This window comes from Heterodontus francisci, chromosome 38, assembly GCF_036365525.1.
Source record: "Heterodontus francisci isolate sHetFra1 chromosome 38, sHetFra1.hap1, whole genome shotgun sequence".
NCBI classification, from domain to species: domain Eukaryota; kingdom Metazoa; phylum Chordata; class Chondrichthyes; order Heterodontiformes; family Heterodontidae; genus Heterodontus; species Heterodontus francisci.
The window spans coordinates 10,899,697-10,921,098 of record NC_090408.1 but is presented as its reverse complement, the minus strand read 5'-3'; the positions used below and the strand labels follow the sequence as shown (position 1 = coordinate 10,921,098).

Sequence of the window (21,402 nt, the reverse complement as noted above, 5' to 3'; positions counted from 1 at the left end):
AAACGGGTCACTCTCACGTTGGCAGGCTGTAACTAGTGGGGTACCGTAGAGATCAATGCTTGTACCCCAGCTGTTCACAATATATATCAATGATTTGGACGTGGGACCAAATGTAAGATTTCACATTTCGCAGATTACACAAAACTAGGTGGGAATGTATGTTGTGAAGAATATGCAAAGTGGCTTCAAGGGGATTTGGACAGACTTAGTGAGTGGACAAGAACATGGCAGATGGAATATAATGTGTAAAAATGTGAGGTTATCCACTTTGGTAGGAGGAATAGATGTGCAGAGTATTTCTTAAATGGTAAGAGATTAGAAAGTGTAGATGCATGAAGGGACCCGGCTGTCCATATCAATAAGTCACTGAAAGCTAACATGCAGGTGCAGCAAGCAATTAGGAAGGCTTTAACCTTGTTAGCCTTTAACACAAGAGGATTTGAGTACAGGAGTAGTGAAGTCTTGCTTCAATTGTATAGAACCTTGGTTAGACCTCACTTGGAGTACTGTGTGCAGATTTGGTCCCCTCACCTTAGGAAGGATATTATTGCCACAGAGGGAGTGAAACGAAGGCTCACCAGACTTGTTCTGGGGATGGTAGGACTATCCGATAAAGAGAGATTGGGGAAACTGAGCCTGTATTCTCTAGAGTTTCGAAGAAAGAGAGGTGATCTCATTGAAACCTACAAAATACTTAAAGGGATAGACAGGGTAGATGCAGCTAAGATATTTCCCCTTTTTGGGGAGCCGAGAGCTAGGGGACACAATTTCAAAATAAGGTGGAAGGAGCTTAGGACAAAGATGAGGAGAAATTTCTTTACTCAGACGTTTGTGAATCTTTGGAATTCTCTACCCCAGAGAGCTGTGGAAGCTCAGTCATTGAGTATGTTTAAAGCAGAGATTGGCAGATTTCTAAATACGAATGACATAAAGGGATATGGGGATAGTGTGGGAAAAAGGCATTGAAGTGGATGATCAGCCATGATCGTACTGAATGGCAGAGCAGGTTCGATGGGCTGAATGGTCTACTCCTGCTCCTATGTTCCTTAATATTTCCACCAAAATGTATCACCTCACAGTTATCTATATTGAAGTTCATTTGCCAGTTCCATGTCCATTCTGCAAGTTTATTCATGTCTTCCTGTATTTTGTCTCAGTCCTCCTCCATATTAACTACAGGAACAGGAAGAGGCCATTTAGCCCCTCGAGCCTGTTCTGTCATTCATGGCTGATCTGTGCCCTAACTCCAAATCCCCACCTTTGCCCCATATCCCTTAATACCTTTGGATAACAAAAGTCTATCAATCTATAAATTTAACAATTGATCTAGCATCAGGAGCCATTTGTGGAAGAGAGTTCCAAACTTCTACCGTCCTTTGTGTGTAGAAGTGTTCCCTTGTTTCACTCCTGAAAGGGCTGGCTCTAACTTTTAGATTTATTTATATCCTCAAATCGGTGTCATCAGCAAATTTCGAAATTGTACTTCCAATTCCCAAATAGTTTATGTAAACGTGAGCAACAGTGATAGCAGCAACCATTCATATGGAACACCACTTCCCACATTTTTCCTGTCTGCATAACTACCTTGAACCCCTCTTCACTGTTTTTTGTTTTGTAGCCAGCTTACTATCCATTCTGCTACTTGTCTCCTGACTCCGTATGTTCTGAACTTTGTCATCATATGGTACCTTATCAAAGGCCTTTTGAAATTCCAAAATATACTACACCAACTACATTATCTTTATCTACCTTTTCTTTCATTTCTTCAAAGAATTCAATTAGGTTGGTCAAGCATGATCTTCCCCTTTGAAATTCATGCTGACTACTCTGCATCATATTTTATGTTCCTAGATGTTTTTCTATTACATCTTTGATAAAGGATTCCATTATCTTTCTTACTACTGACACTAAACTAAAATACTCAGCCCTCATTCCCTCCTTTCCATCTCTTCATTCTAGCGATCCTTTTCTTTTGAACTTTGACGTTACCTTTTTCATGCTGGTGTAACTATTTTGTTTTCCCTGTCTTTCCTCCACTCAGTTTTCCTCCACTAGGGACTCTGACTCCTGCTGGGATACAGTTCCCATGGGAGCGGGTTGCTTTCCAGTAATGCAACTGGTAATTTTTCAAGCTGGATGTGTATTGGCAGGCTGTCTAACCTTGGGGAGGCATCGCACCAAACTTAATCTCATTCTTGCCTATCGTCCAAGCATTTCTTGATCTATATTAATGACCTAGACTTGGGTGCACAGGGCACAATTTCAAAATTTGCAAATGACACAAAACTTGGTAGTACAGTAAACTGTGAGGAGGCTAGTGACAGACTTCAGGAGGACATAGAAAGGCTGGTGGAATGAGTGGATACTTGGAAGATGAAATCTAATTCAGAGTAGTATGAAGTGGTACATTTTCTTAGGAAGAATGAGAAGAAGTATAAAATAAAGGGCTCAATTCTAAAGGGGGTGCAGGAACAGAGAGCTGGGGTATATGTGCACAAATCGTGGAAGGTGGCAGGGCAGGTTGAGAAAGTGGTTAAAAAGGCATATGGGATGCTGGATTTCATAAATAGAGGCAACGAGTACAAAAGCAAAGATAGAGAGAAACTGTTCCTATTGGCGGAAGGGTTGACTACCCGAGAACACCGATTTAAGTTGATTGGCAAAAGAACCAAAAACGACATGAAGAAAAATGCTTGAATGCAGTAAGTGCTTAGGATCTGGAATCCACTGCCTGAGAGAGTGGTGGAAGCGATTGGCCTCCTTCTGTACTGTAACCATTCTATGGTTCTTTGAAAGGCACTTTCTGGCAGCAGTCGCATGACACCAACCAAGAGTAGGATTCCTACTTAGGCCTCCCTAGTCAGTTGTTAGTTGTTGTAACTTTACTGTGGCCCTGACCAAGATCAGACAAGTCAACACAGACCAGTGATTGAATGTGGAACCTGCTTTGTCTACAATTAGCCAGTCACCACATCAGGTGGTGTATTTATTCAAGGAATCATTGAGCAATACATACCCTAATCTTGGTGTGTGGAATTGTTGTTTAATTAAAGGTTGGCAAATGCAGCATGACTGATTATAGCAGATATATGTACACACCCCTGATTTCTTCAGTATTTCCAGTGCTTGCTAAAACCAGACTAATCTGTTCCACTGCTGTTATTTTGATGGTTCTGAAGTTGGGAGCAATTGCAAAGCAACAAGTGCCAACAGATCTTGAATCTTTAAATCCTTGTTGGCAAAGGATTTTGAGAGTTAGCACTGCAATAATTTTTGATTGTTCATTCAGCAAAAAAGGTCAGAATCCAAGACTGAAGACTCAGATTTGGAGTTCAAAAACTGGTCAGCCAAAGGAGAGAACCAGAAATTAATTTTGGGATATGTATTTGGATTAATTAGGCAGTTAAAAGTCAGATAGAGTTGGAAATTAATGTTAATCTGGTCAGGGGAAAAACTAATGCAGATGTGTCTCCAGACAAATCAATGACTTTGCATTACTTTTCCATCACTAGCTTCAAAAGATATTAATAGTTAGATCGCAATAAGCTATTAAAAAAAAAGCTAATGGAATACTGGGTTTTATGGCAGGAAGAATTGAATATAAAAGTATCTAACGACGAATCTATAAAAAACATTATCAGGCCACTGTTGGAGTAGTGTGTGCAGTTTTGGTCTGCATATTATAGGAAGTTTGTTGAGACAGTAGAGAAGGTACAGCACAGATTCACTAAGATGCTGGTTGGTGTGAGGAAATACAGAGAATAACTTGAAAAATTTGCACTGTTTTCATTTGAACAGGGGAGATTATGGGATAACTTGATAGAAAAGTCTACATTTATGAAGGAATGAGTTGGTATAGGTGGAAATAGACTGTTTTCAGTGTTTGAAGGGTCGAGAATGAGAGGATATAGATAAAAGATTAAATAAGAGATTTAGGACAGAGAGCGGGGGAAACATTTTTAACACCAAGGGTTGTGAGATTGTGGATTGCAGACTAGAATTAGGGATTGAAGCAGAGACAATGGGCTGGATTTTATCAGCCCTCTGGAGACGGGAGGCCTCATAAAATGGCAGCAGAAGACGTCGGGAGGGAAGCCTGATGTCTTCTCACCGTCACGGGATACTCTCAACACTGGGAACGGCAGCAACATGGCTGCCTGCCGACTGGAAGCGGGCAGTCAATGAAACCAATTAATTGGCCAATTTACATCCACTTTCCGACCCCACTGGCATTTTACTGGCATCGGGACGGGCCCCTGCCATGTGGGGAGACTGCCTGGTAAACCGTGGTGGATTCCCAGTGGGCTCCCGGGGAGGTGGGGGGAGGGGGCCTTCCTTTATGGCCACTCCATGGCCCACAGAGGGGCCCTCCAACATCAAGGCCACCCCTGCAGCAATGAGGCCGCCACTGGAGGGCGCATGTCTCCGATTGCCAGGGCCTGCCTGCCTATTCCCGGCACATTAAATAAAACATCCTTATCTGACCTTTGAGGGTGCCTCAACATGCAGACGACCTCTGCTTCCTGCAGCCTCAGCTGCGGCCATCTCTATCAGTGGCGCTGCCGAGCCTGCTGAGCTGCCGGCCCACTGATTGGGCCGGAAGGTCAGAGAAGCAGGTTGCCATCCTCAATTGGACGGTGATCCTGTTGGTGGCTGCCGCCATTAATATCCCACCCAGGGTCCTGCTGTCTGTCCGCACAGGCTCGGGAGCTGATTTTGGTCCAGGTGGTGGGACAGCCTGGGATTTGGCCTAATTCAGACCCATGGCCCTGATATTAATTTGGAAGCTGGGAGTCAGAGGGGAGGCTGTTTTGTGGCTGAATTGAACAGCAGGGCCTATTCATATGTTTGCATCTGTTTCGCAGCTGCAGCCAGTCACACTGAGAGTCTGTGGGACAAGAAGGCCTCTGATACCAGGCCACAGCCAGGGAGTGGAGAAGAGAAAGGGAGGGCATGCCGGCAATTTCACACTACCGGCCAGTGTGCCGGTCTGCCAGCACGTTCCTGCCTCTGGCCTATTTTCTGAGAGGCTGGTTCTGGGAGGGTGGGGAGGTGGGTGCGGGGGCTGAGTGCTACCTGCCCGCCGGCATTGGGTAGCCTATTAAGCCAATTAAAGTACCTATTGAAGACACTCTCCTGACATCATCTAGATTTTCCAGCCGGCGTACGGGGTACCTGTTGAACCATAAGGTTGTCTGTGAAACAATGGCAATCTCCCAGCAGTCATTGGAGCTGGAGGCTCCATTCAATAGGCAAGGCGTTGCTCTAATATACGGTCACAATCACAGCAGTGCCCGTTGCTGTGAGGGGGTGCTTTCCCCCTCCTGCCCAGTGGCCCTAACCCTTTTAGCCCTTCTTATATACCCCATTCATGGCCAATGACCAGGAATGGACGCACCTTCATGCCTTCCTACATACTTGAGCAGCGTCCACTTCTGACGGTGGGGCTGCTGAACTCTCCGTGCTGGATGGCCTCCTATTGGCCCTCCAGCATCAGAAGCCCACTTGCCATTCTTAATTGGATGGCACTTGCGGAGGCAGCCAATTCGGAGGCTGCCTCCAGGAAGATCACTGAGCCCGTCTCGCTGGCGGCAAGTCTAAGCTCAGGACCCCGATTTAGACCTGGCATCGGGGTCCTGAAGGCCGCAGTAAAATGCAGCCCTATGGGTCTTGAGCCATGGATCGATTGTGGCGGGGGGGGGTTGGGGGATGGGGATTCAGAGACAACAGGGAGTCCACAACATTGGGTGGGGGGTCGGGGGGGGAGCTGAGACACATCAGGAGGGGAGGCCCAGAGCCACATTAAGGGTGGATGGGGGCGGAGAATCATTGGAGGGATGAATGGGGGAGGGGGCAAATCAGAGGCCGGGGCAGATCGAAGGTGTAGAGGTCGGGGGAGAGATGGTAAGGGTCTGGGCCACGAGATTAGAGGCCACAGGCAAAATTGCAGGTGCTGGGGGGGCGTGGGGGATGGAGAGAGGGGGCTGGTGGGGGAGATCTCAAGATTCTGCTCAGTGGGATATCATGGCTCTTTGGGGTGTTCGATCACAGGGAGTGAGTGAAGTAAGTGAACTGAATCTGGCAGGTCAAGTGGATAGACAGTAACCTCCTGGATCCAGCAGGCCTCACCTCCCTTTAGGGGCTGGTTTTCCCTGGCCCAGGAAACCTGGCCAGCCAGGGTTAAATTCAAAATGGAAATTAAATCTGTGGCATGCAGCCTTATTATAATATTCAAATGACCAACTGACCTCCTGGGAGCTAATTGGTCGCCCGCCCCACATTCCACCTCTGTTTGAACTGGAAGGGGTGGGTTTGAGTTTGAGATTTATCATATTTTTACATCCCACTTGACCCAAATCCACCCATTCTTTTATCTTGGTGGGGGGGGGAGGGTTTAAAGTTAACACCCATGTCAACATTTAAGAATAGGCTAGATTGGTGATTATAAGAAAGGGGGTTAAAAGGATATGAAAATGGAATGGGCACATGGAATTAGGACTGCAGCTCATGTGGATTCAACACACACTGATTGGGCTGAATGGCCTGATTCTGCGCTGTAGTTTCTATAATCCCATGGTTTTTCCAATTGTTTGGACTAACTACAACCTCTAAGTGGTACCCACCATCCATCACTGCTTGTTTTGCTGGACAACAAACTTGATGTAGTATTGGAGTGGGCAAAATCAAAGAATTGACTCTTACAGAACAAACAGTTTAACTCTGGCATAGGGACTTGAACATTGTATAAACCCAAATTCAGTCTCCTTTCTATCAACGCTCTCTTTTTCGCTTCCCCTTCCCAAAGTATTTGCCAGTTAATCCCCTCCATGCACAAAGGGCTTTTATGATTTGTTGATGCTCTGAGACTCACACTAATCCAACTCAATCATTAAGAGACAACTGTAATTTAGTATTGCCATATCATTATCTTGTACAAAACAGCAATCAACATCTTGAACTCACCAGAAATTCTGGAATCTAAAAAAAAACCTGAACTCCCATTTTCTTACATAAATATTTCACGTGGTGGAGAAAAGTGAGTTAGGATTTAAACAAAATATTGATTTTGTGGAATACTGACGGAAGTATGTGGAGGGGAGATACTTTCAATATTAATTATTCTGCTCCCCTTCAAACTGGGTGATGTTAAAATCATGCAGGAACCTGACTGTCAGAATAGCTTCACACTGGCCTTGTGTATCATGCAATTTCCCCCCCAGTCCCCATTACACCTCATGAAACTGCCAGTTGACTTACTTGCAGTCCTGCCTGGGTTTCGGGATGTAACCTGGATACACCCCATTTGTTATGCTCCTGCACATTTTGCTGTTACGATCTGATGGCAGTAGAGTCCCCGCCTTGACTAACAGTCCGAGGCAGTGATCAAATGTGTTTCGTTCCTCTGGACCATCTTCAGTGAAGAAGCAATGCCCCAGGGTCTTGTAGCCAATGACGTCTTTCACCTATAAAGAGAAATGAAATTGTCAGAACTTTACATGATGGCAATTACAACCTGCCCCTCTCAACTTACTTTCTACTTACCCAAAGTCAGTACCTTACCATTCCTGAAGCAGCCGAACAGATCAACACTTATAGGTTAGGGGTGGATTCTGTTGTTAAGGCGTTTAAGATAAATAACAGACCAAAAAAAAAGTTACAATAATGTTTTTCCTGCTTCAATACCAGACAGAATGGACGCCCAAAACAAATTTGGACTAAACTTCCTCTTTTAATAATATTGTAGAATTTAACAAAGCAATTTTGAAAGGCAGCTGCATTGCATTTTCAAGGGAATTCTCATTGTGCTGTGGTTGATATTTATCCCTCAACCAGCACTTGTGTGCAACTTGGCTGCTGTGTTTGCTTATATTACAATAGTGATGACAATTCATTGGGACACCCAGGGAAATGTAGATATGCAAATTATTTTTTGCTTCCTTGTGTGATCTCCAAGAACTGTAAATCCACTAACGTTAGTGGGAGTGAAATGGCTGATGTTGGCTCACTTGCAGTTATGCTGGTTTCACACCTGTTAGGCATGTAAATTGTCATTTAATTGGTAAGAATATTCATTCAGCTTTGGAGCTCTAGTTTATCTTTCTAATCTTGCTAAATTGGCAGCTACTCACTGGTTATCATTCAGAGTGCCTTAAGGCAGAAAACAGTGATAGGGATGTAGAGCGGGGAGATGTCACTGCAGAAAAGACCATTGATGGCCGACGTAGAGCTCCTAGGAGTAACAGAAATAGCAGCGAGAGATAGTAAGAGAGGGAGATTGGAGCAGAGTAAGAGTTACAGGGAGGAAGTAGTAGGATTAGGAAGAGGCACATGACAGAAATGCAGAAAGGTAGACAGCAACTGAGATATAGCAGGACAGAGTAGTTTGGGGGTTAAATGGAGCTGGTTTACTCTGGGTCTTGCTGATACTTTATAATGCCCCTTCTTGACCATCTCAAGAGATTTCCAAATTTGGCCACTTTCCTCATTAGCGCTGTGGGAAACGAATTCACATAGAAGCAAAGAAAGATTTGCAGCACACACAGGAGGGCATTCAGCCCATCGTGTCTGTGCTGGCACGAGTTCTGAGGATTCGTGTAGAGTCCCAGCAGCTGGGGCTTTCAAATCAACAAAATTTACCACAGAAAATCACGGGGAAAGAGCAAGCTCCACAATCACCAACAGCATCTTGGCTTCAAATGGGATCACACATGGTTAGTAAAAGTAAAAGACTTTTTGGGGCTTGTCTAAAGCCTGGTTCTTTTGTATCTTCTACCTGGAGGTGTTCCCACACCTGTGCTTTGTAATGAATTCTTTTTATGTTGTCTGATGCAACATAAATGAGATGAGGAGTCCAGTTGGTTGAAGATCTCAAAACAGGTTTATTAACAGATAACTATTATATACATTACAGAGCTTACTATTTACAGGACCTGCCTCTAGGTGTTAGTTACAGAGTGACTCTGGCATGTAGTTACATGACTGCCTCCTGGTACTTAGTTCATTAGCATACTAAGATCTTAAAGGACATCACTCTTAAAGGCAGTCATACAACAGCTTCCCCTCAACAACACCCCTCACCCCACTTCCACTAGCTTGATCTGTTAAAATGTGATTCTTTTTGTGGCTTGCGTTGAGTACTGGTTCTGCTGCTATTCCTGTCTTGGTTGGTGTTGTGAAATATGTCCAGTCAATGAACATATCTTGGCATAGGGTCTTTCCCTTAAAACAAAAACTTTCAGAGAAATGAAGTTACCTCAACAATCTTGGGGTTAAATCTGACCTGGGTGAATTTCATTTTTGAGATTAAATTGCCAAGGTGAAGGAAAGATGGCAAAATAACCCTTCAAAACTGAATAACTGTCAGAGGAAGCATTTTTTAATAGTACATAATTATTCCTTTATGTGAATTCATATGTTATTAGGTTAAGATCAATGAAAAAGGTACACAAGCTCGCTAAGCAACTAAATGAGCTTTTAAAGAAAGAATGACTTGCATTTATATAGCGCCTTTCACAATGTCAGGACATTTCAAAGTGCTTACAGCCAACAAAGCACCTTTGAAGTGTAGACATTTGTCCAAATGTAGGAAATGCAGCAGCTAATTAGCGTGCAGAAAGATCCCACAAACAGCAATGTTAAACTCTTTTTTGTAAAGTGATGTTGGTTGAGCAATAAATATTAGCCTAGACACCAGGTTGAGCTCGCCTGCTTTTTGTTGAATGGTGTATCTTTTTACATTCCATCTGAGAGGGCAAACAGAGCCTCGAATTAACATCTCTTCCGAAAAGCAGCATCTTTGACAGTGTGGCACACCTGCAGTACTCCACTAGGAATGCCAGTCTTGGTTTTTGCACTCAAGTCTTTGGGGTGGGACTTGAACACAGCTTGCAGAGTATGAGGTGAGAGTCCTACCCACTAAACCACAACTGACACTGGTAGGTGGAGTCAGAATCACACAGCAATCTTTCAAACTGAATTCCTGTCAGGGTAAGCATATTTTTTGGGCAATATATTTAATTTTTTTTCAATGTAAATTTAAATGTTACTAGATTAAGATTAATGATAAATGTAGATGAGCTCCTAAAGCAGCGAAATTAGGTTTTGGATGGTTTAAAAGCATAACTAATTTTCTAGTCTTGCTGTTAAAACTGTCTTTTTTTAAATTAATTAATAGAGAGGGCACCAATCTCTTTTCTTCACAAACCACTGCATATAATTCAGGATTCTGTGCTGCAACAAACAGTATTCGAGAAGTGTGACTAATTGTTTTTAAAAATTCACAATGTTTAAGACCATTCGTGCCAGCCTAGTTTCTCATCCACAGATCCTGGTTAGGTTTCTTATAAAGGGTACATTCTAATGCAGGGTTGTCCAACCTTTCCGCTACAATTTTTGTCTTCTGTAGGGGGCCGGTGAGACAATTTTGGAAAGATAAAGGCATCAAAAATGTATCTTACTATTAATCAAACAACAACACTGCATTTTTGTGAAGAAGCTTTAAATGAGAAGATAAAGTTATTGACTTACTTTCTTGTCACTGTGTTGGACACTGATTTTGTGGGATACCTGGCATTTTTTTGCTTGCACAAGTAGTTAATATTTTCCTGCACACTTCTTGTAGTGGTGCAGAGTATTTCGGATAGATGTCCATCTGTCAGGAGTGATCTTGATCACTCTCTCTCCGTCTGACTCTGTCACTCTCTGTTCCCCCTCTCTCTGTTGTTCCCTCCTCTTCTCTCTGTTCCCCTCTCTCTCTCTCCCTCCCTCTCTGTTCCCGCCTTTCTCTCTCTGTCCTTCTCTCCCCCCCCTTTTCTCTCTGATAGTTGCAGGGAGCGAGAGCGCTCTGCACAGCAGCTTAAGAGTACAACTGGAAACACTATCTGGGTTTGGTCAGTTCTTTTAAAATAAAATCGCACTCAGTTTAACAGCTGACAGCTGCTGACATCGGAAACAGCAGTTTCTGAACTTCGGACAGATTCAGGGTTTTCCGGCGGGTTCCGACATTTTTTTAAAAGCCCGCTGAAGAAACCTGAATCTGTCCAAAGTTCAGAAACTGCTGTTCCCAATGTCAGCAGCTGTCAGCTGTCAAACTGACTTGTGATGTTTTTAAAAGCTGGATCTGAAAGAAGAAGCGAATGGAAAATTTCTCATCTCTGAAATACGTCCGAGGGCCGGATGGAAACTTTTGACGGGCTGGTTCCTGGCCTGCGGGCCGTATGTTGGACAACCCTGTTCTAATGAAACATCACCACACAGGTCGCAGTGCAGAATTGAAGACACAAGTCACAGCTTTAATTCCACAAAGGAATCACAATCTAAAAAAGAAATTTCAGGTTTTCTGTTCGTTCACTGAGTCAGAGACCCAACACTGGTCTTCTGTTCATGAGTCATTGGTGCAACATCGATCAAGAAAATCCCATAAACTTTCACCTTCTCTCGCCTTTGAGTCATAATCTACTTCAGAAACTTGAGCACATAATCTAGGCTGGCTCTCTAATGTAGCACTGAGGAAGCACTGCTTTCTTGGAGGTGCTGTCTTTCAGATGGGACGTTAAATTGAAGACCCGTCTGCTCTCTCGGGTGAACAAAGAACATGGGAACAGGTGTAGGCCATTTGGCCCCTTGAGCCTGTTCCATCATTCAAAGAGATCATGGCTGATCTGCTTCCGAACTCTATAAACCCGCCATTGCCCCATTGGATAAAAAAAACTATCAATCTCAGATTTAAAACTAACGATTGATCTAGCATCAACTGCCATTTGTGTAAGAGAGTTCCAAACTTCTACCATGCTTTGTGTGGAGAAGTGTTTCCTAATTTCACTCCTGAAAGGTTCTTGCTCTAATTTTCAGACTATGTCTCTTAGTCCTAGACTCACCAACCAGCAAAAATAGTTTTTTTCTATCTACCCTATCTGTTCCCCTTGATACCTTGAAAAATTCAATAAAATCACCCCTTAACCTTCTAAATTCCAGAGAATATAATCCTAGTTTGTGTAACCTCTCCTTGTAATTTAACCCTTAGAGTCTATGTATCATTCCTGTAAACCTACGCTGCACTCCCTCCAAGGCCAATATATTCTTCCTAAGGTGTGGTGCCCAGAACTAATAAGAAGATAAGAAATAGGAGGAGTATTAGACCATTCAGCCCCTCGAGCCTGCTCCACCATTCAACAAGATCATGGCTGATCTGATTGTGTCCTTAATTCCACTTTCCTGCCTGCCTCCTTAACCCTCGACTCCCATGTAGATCAAAATCTGTCTAGCTCAGCCTTGAATATATTAAATGACCCAGCCTCCACTGGTCTCTGAGGCAGAGAATTCCAAAGATTAACAACCCTCTAAGAGAAGAAATTCTTCCTCATCTCTGTCTTAAATGGAAGGCCCTTTATTTTGAAACAGTGCCCCCTAGTTCTAGCTTCTCCCATGAGGGGAACCATCTTCTCAGCATCTCCCTGTCAAGGCCCCTTAGAATCTTAAATGCGTAAATAAGATCACCTCTTTTTCTTCTAAACTTCAATGAGTATAGGCCCAACCTGCTCAACGTTTCCTCATAAAACAACCCCTTTATCCCAGGAATCAGCCTAGTGAACCTTCTCTGAACTGCCTCCAATGCAAGTATATCCCTCCTTAAATAACGAGATCAAAACTGTATGCGGTACTCTAGGTGTGGTCTCACCAATGCCCTGTACAATTGTAGCAAGACTTCCCTACTCTATACTCCACCACCCTTGCAATAAAGGCCAACATTTCATTTGCCTTCCTAATTACTTGATGTACCTGCATGCTAACTTTTTGTGATTCATGTACAAGGACACCCAGATCTCTCTGTACTCCAGCATTTCTGCAGTTTGTCTCCAATGAAATAATATTCTGCTTTTCTATTCTTCCCACCAAAGTGGACAAACTCACATTTTTGCCCACTCACTTAACATATCTAGATCCCTTTGCAGATACTCGTAACCTCCTCACAACTTGCTTTCCTACATATCTTTGTATCATCAGCAAATTTGACTACAATGCACTTAGCCCCTTCATCCAAATCATTAATATAGATTGTAAATAGTTGAGGCCCCAAGACTGATCCCTGTGACACCCCACTAGTTACAGTTTGTCATCCTGAAACTGACCCATTTATCCTGACTCTCTGTTTTGTTTATTTAGCCAATCCTCTATCCATGCTAATATATTACCCCAAACACCATGAGCTCTTATCTTGTGTAGTAACTTATCACCTTATCGAATGCCTTTTGGAAATCCAAATACACTACATCTACTGGTTCCCCTTTATCCACTCTGCTTGTTACATCCTCAAAGAACACTAAACAAATTTTTCAAACACTATTTTCCTTTCAACAAACCATGTTGACTCTGCCTGATTGTATTCTGATTTTCTAAATGTCCTGCTACAACTTCCTTCATAATGGATTCCTGCATTTTCCCAATGACAGATGTTAGGCTAACTGGCCTATAGTTTCCTGATTTCTGTCTCTCTCCTTTCTTGAATAGAGGTGTTATTTTCATGGTTTTCCAAACCACTGGGACCTTCCCAGAATTGAGGGAAGATTAGGACCACTATCTCTGCAGCCATTTCTTTTAAGACCCTAAAGAACAAAGAACAAAGAACAGTACAGCACAGGAACAGGCCATTCGGCCCTCCAAGCCTGCTCCGATCTTGATGCCTGCCTAAACTAACACCTTCTGCATTTCCGGGGCCCATATCCCTCTATTCCCATCCTATTCATATATTTGTCAAGATGTCTCTTAAACGTGGCAATCGTATCTGCTCCCACCACCTCCCCTGGCAGCAAGTTCCAGGCACTCACCACCCTCTGTGTAAAAAACTTGCCTCGCACATCCCCTCTAAACTTTGCCCTTCTCACCTTAAACCTATGTCCCCTAGTAACTGACTCTTCCACCCTGGGAAAAAAGCTTCTGACTATCCACTCTGTCCATGCCGCTCATAACTTTGTAAACCTCTATCATGTCGCCCCTCCACCTCCGTCGTTCCAGTGAAAACAATCCGAGTTTTTCCAACCTCTCCTCATAGCTAATGCCCTCCAGACCAGGCAACATCCTGGTAAACCTCCTCTGTACCCTCTCCAAAGCCTCCACGTCCTTCTGGTAGTGTGGCGACCAGAATTGCACGCAATATTCTAAGTGTGGCCTAACTAAGGTTCTGTACAGCTGCAACATGACTTGCCAATTTTTATACTCTATGCCCCGACCGATGAAGGCAAGCATGCCGTATGCCTTCTTGACTACCTTATCCACCTGCGTTGCCACTTTCAGTGATCTATGGACCTGTACACCCAGAATCTCTCTGCCTGTCAATACTCCTAAGGGTTCTGCCATTTACTGTATACTTCCCACCTGCATTAGACCTTACAAAATACATTACCTCACATTTGTCCGGATTAAACTCCATCTGCCATTTCTCCGCCCAAGTCTCCAACCGATCTATATCCTGCTGTATCCTCTGACAATCCTCATCACTATCCGCAACTCCACCAACATTTGTGTCGTCCGCAAACTTACTAATCAGACCAGCGACATTTTCCTCCAAATCATTTATATATACTACAAACAGCAAAGGTCCCAGCACTGATCCCTGTGAAACACCACTAGTCACCCTAGGATGAGATCATCAGCTCCAGGGGACTTGTCAGCCTTTAGTCACCATTAGTTTTCCTGGTACTTTTACTCTAGTGAGAGAGATTGTTTTAAGTTCTTCTCTTCCTTTTGTCCCTTGATTTTCTACTATTCTTGAGATATTTTTTGTGTCTTCTTTTATGAAGACAGATACAAAATACTTGTTCAAAGTCTCTGCCATTTCCTTGATTCCCATTATTAATTTCTCAGTCTCATCCTATAAGGGACCAAGGTTTACTTTCGCTATTCTCTTCCTTATTATATACTTGTAGAAGCTCTTACTGTCTGTTTTTCTATTTCTTGCTGCAAAACTCTCATATTCGAATTTCTCCCACTTTATTTCTTTTAGTCATCCTTTGCTGGTTTCTAAAGTTTTTCCAATCTTCTGGCCTATCCCTGATCTTCAGAGCATTGTACATATTTTCTTTCAATTTGATACCATCCTTAATGGCTCACAGTACTCCAGGTGTGGTCTAATCAGGACTTTGTATAGCTAAAACATAATTTCTACCCTCTTGTATTCCAGTCCTCTAGATATAAAGGCCAGAATCCATTAGCCTTTTTAATTATTTTCTGTACCTGTTCATAACATTTTAATGATCTATGTACTTGGACTCCCAAGTCTCTTTGGATCTCCAATGTGTCGAGCTTTTCACTATTTTGAAAGTACTCTGTCCTATCCTTTTTAGGTCGAACGTGGATGACCCCATATTTGCCTGCATTGAAATCCATTTGTCGCAGTTTTGCCCAGTCACTTAATCTAAAAATATCTTTTTGTAATTTTACGCATCCGTCTACACTGCTATTTTTGTGTCATCGACAAACTTGGGTATGGGGCTCTCTAATCCGTCATCTAAGTCATTAATAAATACGGCAAAAGTTGCGGCCCCAACACAGATCCTTTCAGGTCACTACTAACCATACCTTGCCAATTAGAGTACCTGTCCATTATCTCTACTCTGTTTCCACTGCTCAGCCAATTTTCTAACCAGGTCAATATTTAATTCCATGGGCTTCAAATTTAGCTAACAGTCTCTTATGAGGGACTTTATCAAATGCCTTCTGGAAGTCCATATAAATAATATTCATAGACATTTCCCTGTCCACTACTTTAGCCACTTCTTCAATATAAAACAGTCAGGTTCATCAGATATGGCCTACTTTACAAATCCATGCTGGCTTTCTCTGATTAGCTGAAAATTTTCAACCTCTCCGGTCACCCTATCCTTAATTATAGACTCTTGTAATTTTCCGACAAAAGAAGTTAGGCTAACTGGTCTATAATTCCCTACTTTTCCTCTCTCACCTTTCTTATGCAGCAGAGTGACATGCACAACTTTGCAATCTAAAGGAACAGTTTCAGAATTGAAAGAAATATGCAAGATTATAGTTAGGGCATTAGCAATGTTCTCAGCTCCTTCCTTTAAAACCCTGGTATGGAAATCAACTGGTCCTGGGGACTTGTCATTCTTTAGTGTGATTATTTTCCCCATTACTGTTATTTTGCGTACGTTAATTTTGGTGAGTCCCTGACCCTGATTCAATATTAGTTTCCTTGGGATTTCAGGCAGACTGACCTCTTTCTTTACTGTAAATATTGATGCAAAGTAATTATTCAACATGGCCATCATTTCCTTATTTTCATTGATAATATCATCGTTATCAGTTTTTAGGACCCATATTGCTTCTGATCACTCTGTTTTTCTGAATATAATTGTCATTTTTTGTTGTTGATTTTGTTATCCCTTGCAAGTTTTGATTTGATACTCCTTTTGAGTAGCCCTTACTGTTTTGTCACCATTTGCTGTTCTTTGTATTGTTCCCAGTTGCCAGGATCCGTGCTACTTTTTGTATTTTTGTATGATTTTTCTTTTAGTTTTATGTTATTTCTTCTTTAGTTGTCCATGGCATTTTCTTTGGCAAGTAGAGTTCTTGCCCTTAAGGGTATAAACAAGTTCTGTTTCACATTAAATTCTTTTGTGAACACCTCCCACAGATCTTCTGTCATTTTACCCATTAACAGACTTGCTCAATTTATTGTGAACAGTTGCTGTCTCATTGCATTGAAGTCAGCCTTACCTAAATCTACAATCTTAGAAGCTGTTTTGTATTTCTCCTTTTCGTTGAATTCAGTCATATGATCGTTATTGGATAAATGTTTACACACCACTAGGCTGTTAACTAAATCTGGCTTCTTACTCATTACTAAATCCAATATGCATTACCTCCTTGTTGGTTCTAGGAAATATTGTTGTGAAAACTATCCCAGACATATCCAAGAAATTGAATGCCTTTCTGACTTGTCCTAGTCTGCTTATTCCAGTCTATATGAAAGTTAAAATCCCCATTAAAACTGACTTGCATGTCTAATCTCAGTTGTTATACAACCTATCACTTAACAGCTGCTACATGGGAGCCTCTTCATAACTCCCACTACACCTTAAAACCTTTTGTATTTCTTAATTCTATCCATAGAATCTTCATTGCCTGTTTACTTCTTGCTATATTCTCTCATTATTGAAGTGATTTCATCCTTAATCACTGAGGCTACTCCTCCCCCGCTACCATTTCCTTATCTTTCCTGCAGACCTTATAATCTGGTATATTTAGTTTTTAGTGCTGACCATCTTGTAGCCATGTCTCAGGAATGGCTCCCATATCATATCCTCCAAGTTGAATTTGCAGCTGCAATTCATTCAGTTTGTTCCTTATGCTCTATGTGTTTCTATAAAGGATGCTTATTTGGGCCATTTACCCTAATCTGTCCTTCTCCTCTAATGTTTTATTCACAAGTTTCTTATTTCTCCCTTCCAGTTTAATCACTTTGTATCCTATAGTTTTCCCTTTACCTGTGATGCCTAAAGCACAATTTCTGACTTTACCTTCTTCGTGTTTGTTTGCTTTTGAACTATTATTAATACTATCTTTTCCATCTGAGCCCTCCTTACCATTTCCTAGCTTAAAGTCCTTGTGACTGCCTTATTTATCCTTTCCACTGGGACCCTAGTCCCAGCCCGGTTCAGGTGGAGTCCATCCCAACAATACAGTTCCTTCCTGTCCCAATACTGGTCCCAATGTTCCATGAAATGGAACCCTTCTTTCCCACATCACTCCTTCAGCTGCATATTCATCTCCCTAATCTGTTTATCCTTATACCAATTTACGCATGGCTCAGGCAATAATCCAGAGATTATAACCCTTGAGGCCCTACTCTTTAGTTTAGCTCCAAGTTCTACTAAAACATTACTCTCCAAATAGGACCTCTTGCCTACTCTTCCCTGTTGTTAGTCCCAAAATGGGCCACAATGACTGGATCTTCCCCCTCCCTCTCCAATATCCTTTCAAGCCAGTTCAAGATGTCCCTTACCCTGGCACCAGGTAGGCAACAAACCATGTAGGACTCTCAATCCCTCTTACAAAAGATGCAATCTGCCTCCTAATTATTGAATCCCCTACAACTACCACATTACGCTTCCCCTCCTCCTCCTTCTCCTCCCCCCCCCCTTTGGACAACTTACTGCTCCAAGTTCCCATGTTCCACGATCTGGCTCTCCTTCCGACAGTCTTTATCCTTATCCTCACAGATAGTAAATACATCTTATCTGTTGATAGGAACAGTTTTTGCAGTTCCTCATTCTCTATCTCACCTGGGTTCCCCTACTCTGTGCACTATCAGTCACACTAACTCCATTCTGAACCTGCACCTCTCTACGAGGTGTGAACTAAGTCTGGAGCAAACTGTCCCACTACTGCTCCCCCTCCCTATGTGTCGGAGTGTCTTCAATTCGTAATGACTCGGAGATGGAGAGATTCAGGATGGATACATCGACTGCAGATGTGTTCACTCTGGACAGTCCCGCTGTCCACAAATTCCCATTTACTGCATTCAGACAAACACGCTGCTCTGCCGTATCTTAGTCTAGATTATTTATATCAATTAAATCTATTTTTTAGTTTGTTCTATTTTTTTCTTTTTCTACACACTAACTTGCCCTAAGCACTAAAACACTGGACAAAAAAATGTAAATACTTACTGTCTCAAGCTTGCACAAACCACTACAAGTATTGCAAACAAAAAGCAATGCCTCCTTCCCCCTCTGCACAGAATTCCCACTCTCACTGATTTCCCACTCTCACCAAATTCCCAATTTTTAACCTTTCTTTACACTCAACACCTCTTTCAACAACTCTGTGTGACCATGGAAATGTTTCCATAACCCTATTCAGTGAGAAGCAGCGAATTCGCAACAGTGCACCAGCACCAAAAACAGATTATCTGGTTATTTATTTAATTGCTGTTTGTGGGAGCTTGCTGTGCTCAAGTTGGCTGCCTCATCTTCTACATTACAACAATGACTGCACATCATTGTCTCTGACGCACTTTAGGATGTCCTGAGATTATTTGTGGAACTATATAAATGCAAGTTCTTTATTTCTTTCTGTGGAAATTTAAAGATTCCTTTCTAGGTATTTTGGTGCTTCAATTTGGCCACTCTACAGAGTACTGGAGTTTCTTTAAGAGCCATATTGTCGTTTAAATCTCACAGCCTTCCTCTAGAAAGTCTTCAACACCACTAGGAAATACACAAAATTATCTAGTTCTTAAAAATATTTGGTTATCTTTTAAACTAAATGCTTAGCACCAAGCAGTAGAAAACAGGATTCATTGCACAGTAAGAAGTGTTTAATAATGCATAAGTGACATATCAGGTCTCCCACATTCATTCTGCAGTTCTTCATTATTCAGGTGTTTGTCAGTGCTTTTAGGGTTAATTGAAATTTAATAACCAGTTAATTTGACATTAGTAATGTCTAATAACTTCAATCATGTTTAATAATTTTACTCCAATTTAATCTAAGTATTTTCTAAAATATTGGTGAACGAAAACCAATTAAAATTGGGCTGACAGCAGGGTAGCAGGGTTAGTTTTGGATTGCTCTAGCAAAGAGCTGGCGTAGGCACGATGGGTTGAATGGCCTCATTCTGTGCTGTAACTCCTATAGACCCAAGTTATCAAAGTAATGTTGTGCTGTTGAAACAATGGGACTATTTTGTCAGTGAATGGTATGATTTGATTGATATTTAAAGTTGTCTTTGCCATTTTATACCTTTCCCTTCCAAGAACACAAGTCTTCAGAGAAAAGGATAAGTGAGATTGCAGACTCTACTCGTTGAGTGCTCTGCTTACGCGTGTAAAAAGAACGTAACCTTAAAGAGGTTTGGACAAGACCAGATTGGCCTGGAGCCTGTGAGCAGTTTCTCCCCTATCTGACTGCATCAGTAGCAATACATACAATTCATTCAATGCCCAATTTAACAATAGCCTCTGAACTACTTTTTTCATCACAGAAACTCTACATGTCCATCGCACCATGGATGAAATAATTTAATTTATAAAAAGTTGAAGAAATTCTTTTAAGCTTTTCTTGAGCCAGAGGGGGTTAAACAGGTCCAAAAATTAATCGTCTGGCTTGTCAATCCAGGCTGCCTTTTCTCTATAGCTTCTAATGTCGTGCATTGCAAAATAAGAAGCTTTTGGATAAATTGAATTAGCACTGCTGAGGTCCTGTTGACATTAGTGGCAGGACTTCACTTACATTTTCCTCTTCTTTCCAGCAACTGGCCAGGGTGACAGGCTGACTTACTGTCGGGGGGAAAAGCCAGCAGCAAGAAAAATGGGGGCTTGGTTAAGGGGGGGAGGGGGGGTGGGGTTGTGGATTGTGGCAGTGAGGAGAACCATGATCAGCAGAAGGTTTTCGTGAGTGACCGGGCGAAGAGTCTTGCACCTCCTGGCTCACAAAGGCTGCTGGAGAAAGTACTAAACCGCCGGCAGTTCCCGCCTCCATTTCACTCCCGGGTTTCCCAACCCCTGAGAAACCCAGCCGGCAGCTGTTAAATTTAAATCAGGTTCGCAACTGTACCGCGGGAGCCTGATTTAAATATTATAATGAGGTGTCCCACTTCTCCAACATACGTCACATAACCGCAGCTGTAAAAATGGCAGCGAGTATGTACACAGTGGGTTGGGGATGTGCTCCTTGATTCTAAATTTTTAACCCTGCCCTAGAGGTTCTCCCGCCAGTTGTGGAGGGTTAGGGGGAGGCCAATAACAAGGTCTCCAAGAGTCTGTAAACTTGACAGAACACATGCACCATTTGGTGTGAATCACAGATGGTCTGAACCACTGGATTAACTTTGGCTCCTAAGTCTTGTCTCACTTACTATTATTTAACATGACTTTACTGAGGGATTAAGGATAGTCAAGACAGGAAAGGGCTATTTGGCTGAATGGACCTGATGCCTCTTGTACTCTAACTCTGCTACAACATTGTCCCGCCATAACATTTAGCCTGGCAGATTGTTCTAAACGGAGGAAGTAAGATTTACCAACTTGTCTTTGAAACTATTTTTCTACTCATTTATGTTCATATTCACTGCTACTATTTTCATGGTTTATTTTCAAGGAGTATTTATCCTATCGCCACCATTTACTAAGACCCCTGCTAATCTCCTTTCTCGATTGCAAACTACTCTCACCACCAAGCATCCCCTTTATACTTGGACTTAGTCTTGTAGTCTTGAATCTGCACCGTCTTCAAAACTTGTATATGTTTTCAGTGGCTAAGTGCCCAGAATCAAACACAATACTTGAGATTAATTTTCGGAGACTGGTGCCCAACTGTTGCAGGTCCTTTCCTACTGACTGTTCTTTTAATTGCTTCACCACATTGGCCAGGTATTGAAAGTGATGG

The 21,402-nt window shown here is 42.3% G+C and overlaps 1 protein-coding gene across 2 annotated transcripts in view; it reads right to left on the bottom strand.

Annotated features, from left to right (window-relative positions):
* Positions 1-21,402, bottom strand: part of cemip (cell migration inducing hyaluronidase 1) — a 268,013-nt gene that overhangs the window by 58,403 nt on the left and 188,208 nt on the right. For both annotated transcript variants that reach the window (XM_068017722.1, XM_068017724.1), the window contains exon 14: positions 7,258-7,463. In XM_068017722.1, coding sequence (XP_067873823.1) covers positions 7,258-7,463 — 206 coding nt within the window. The remainder of the gene's footprint in view (positions 1-7,257; positions 7,464-21,402) is intronic.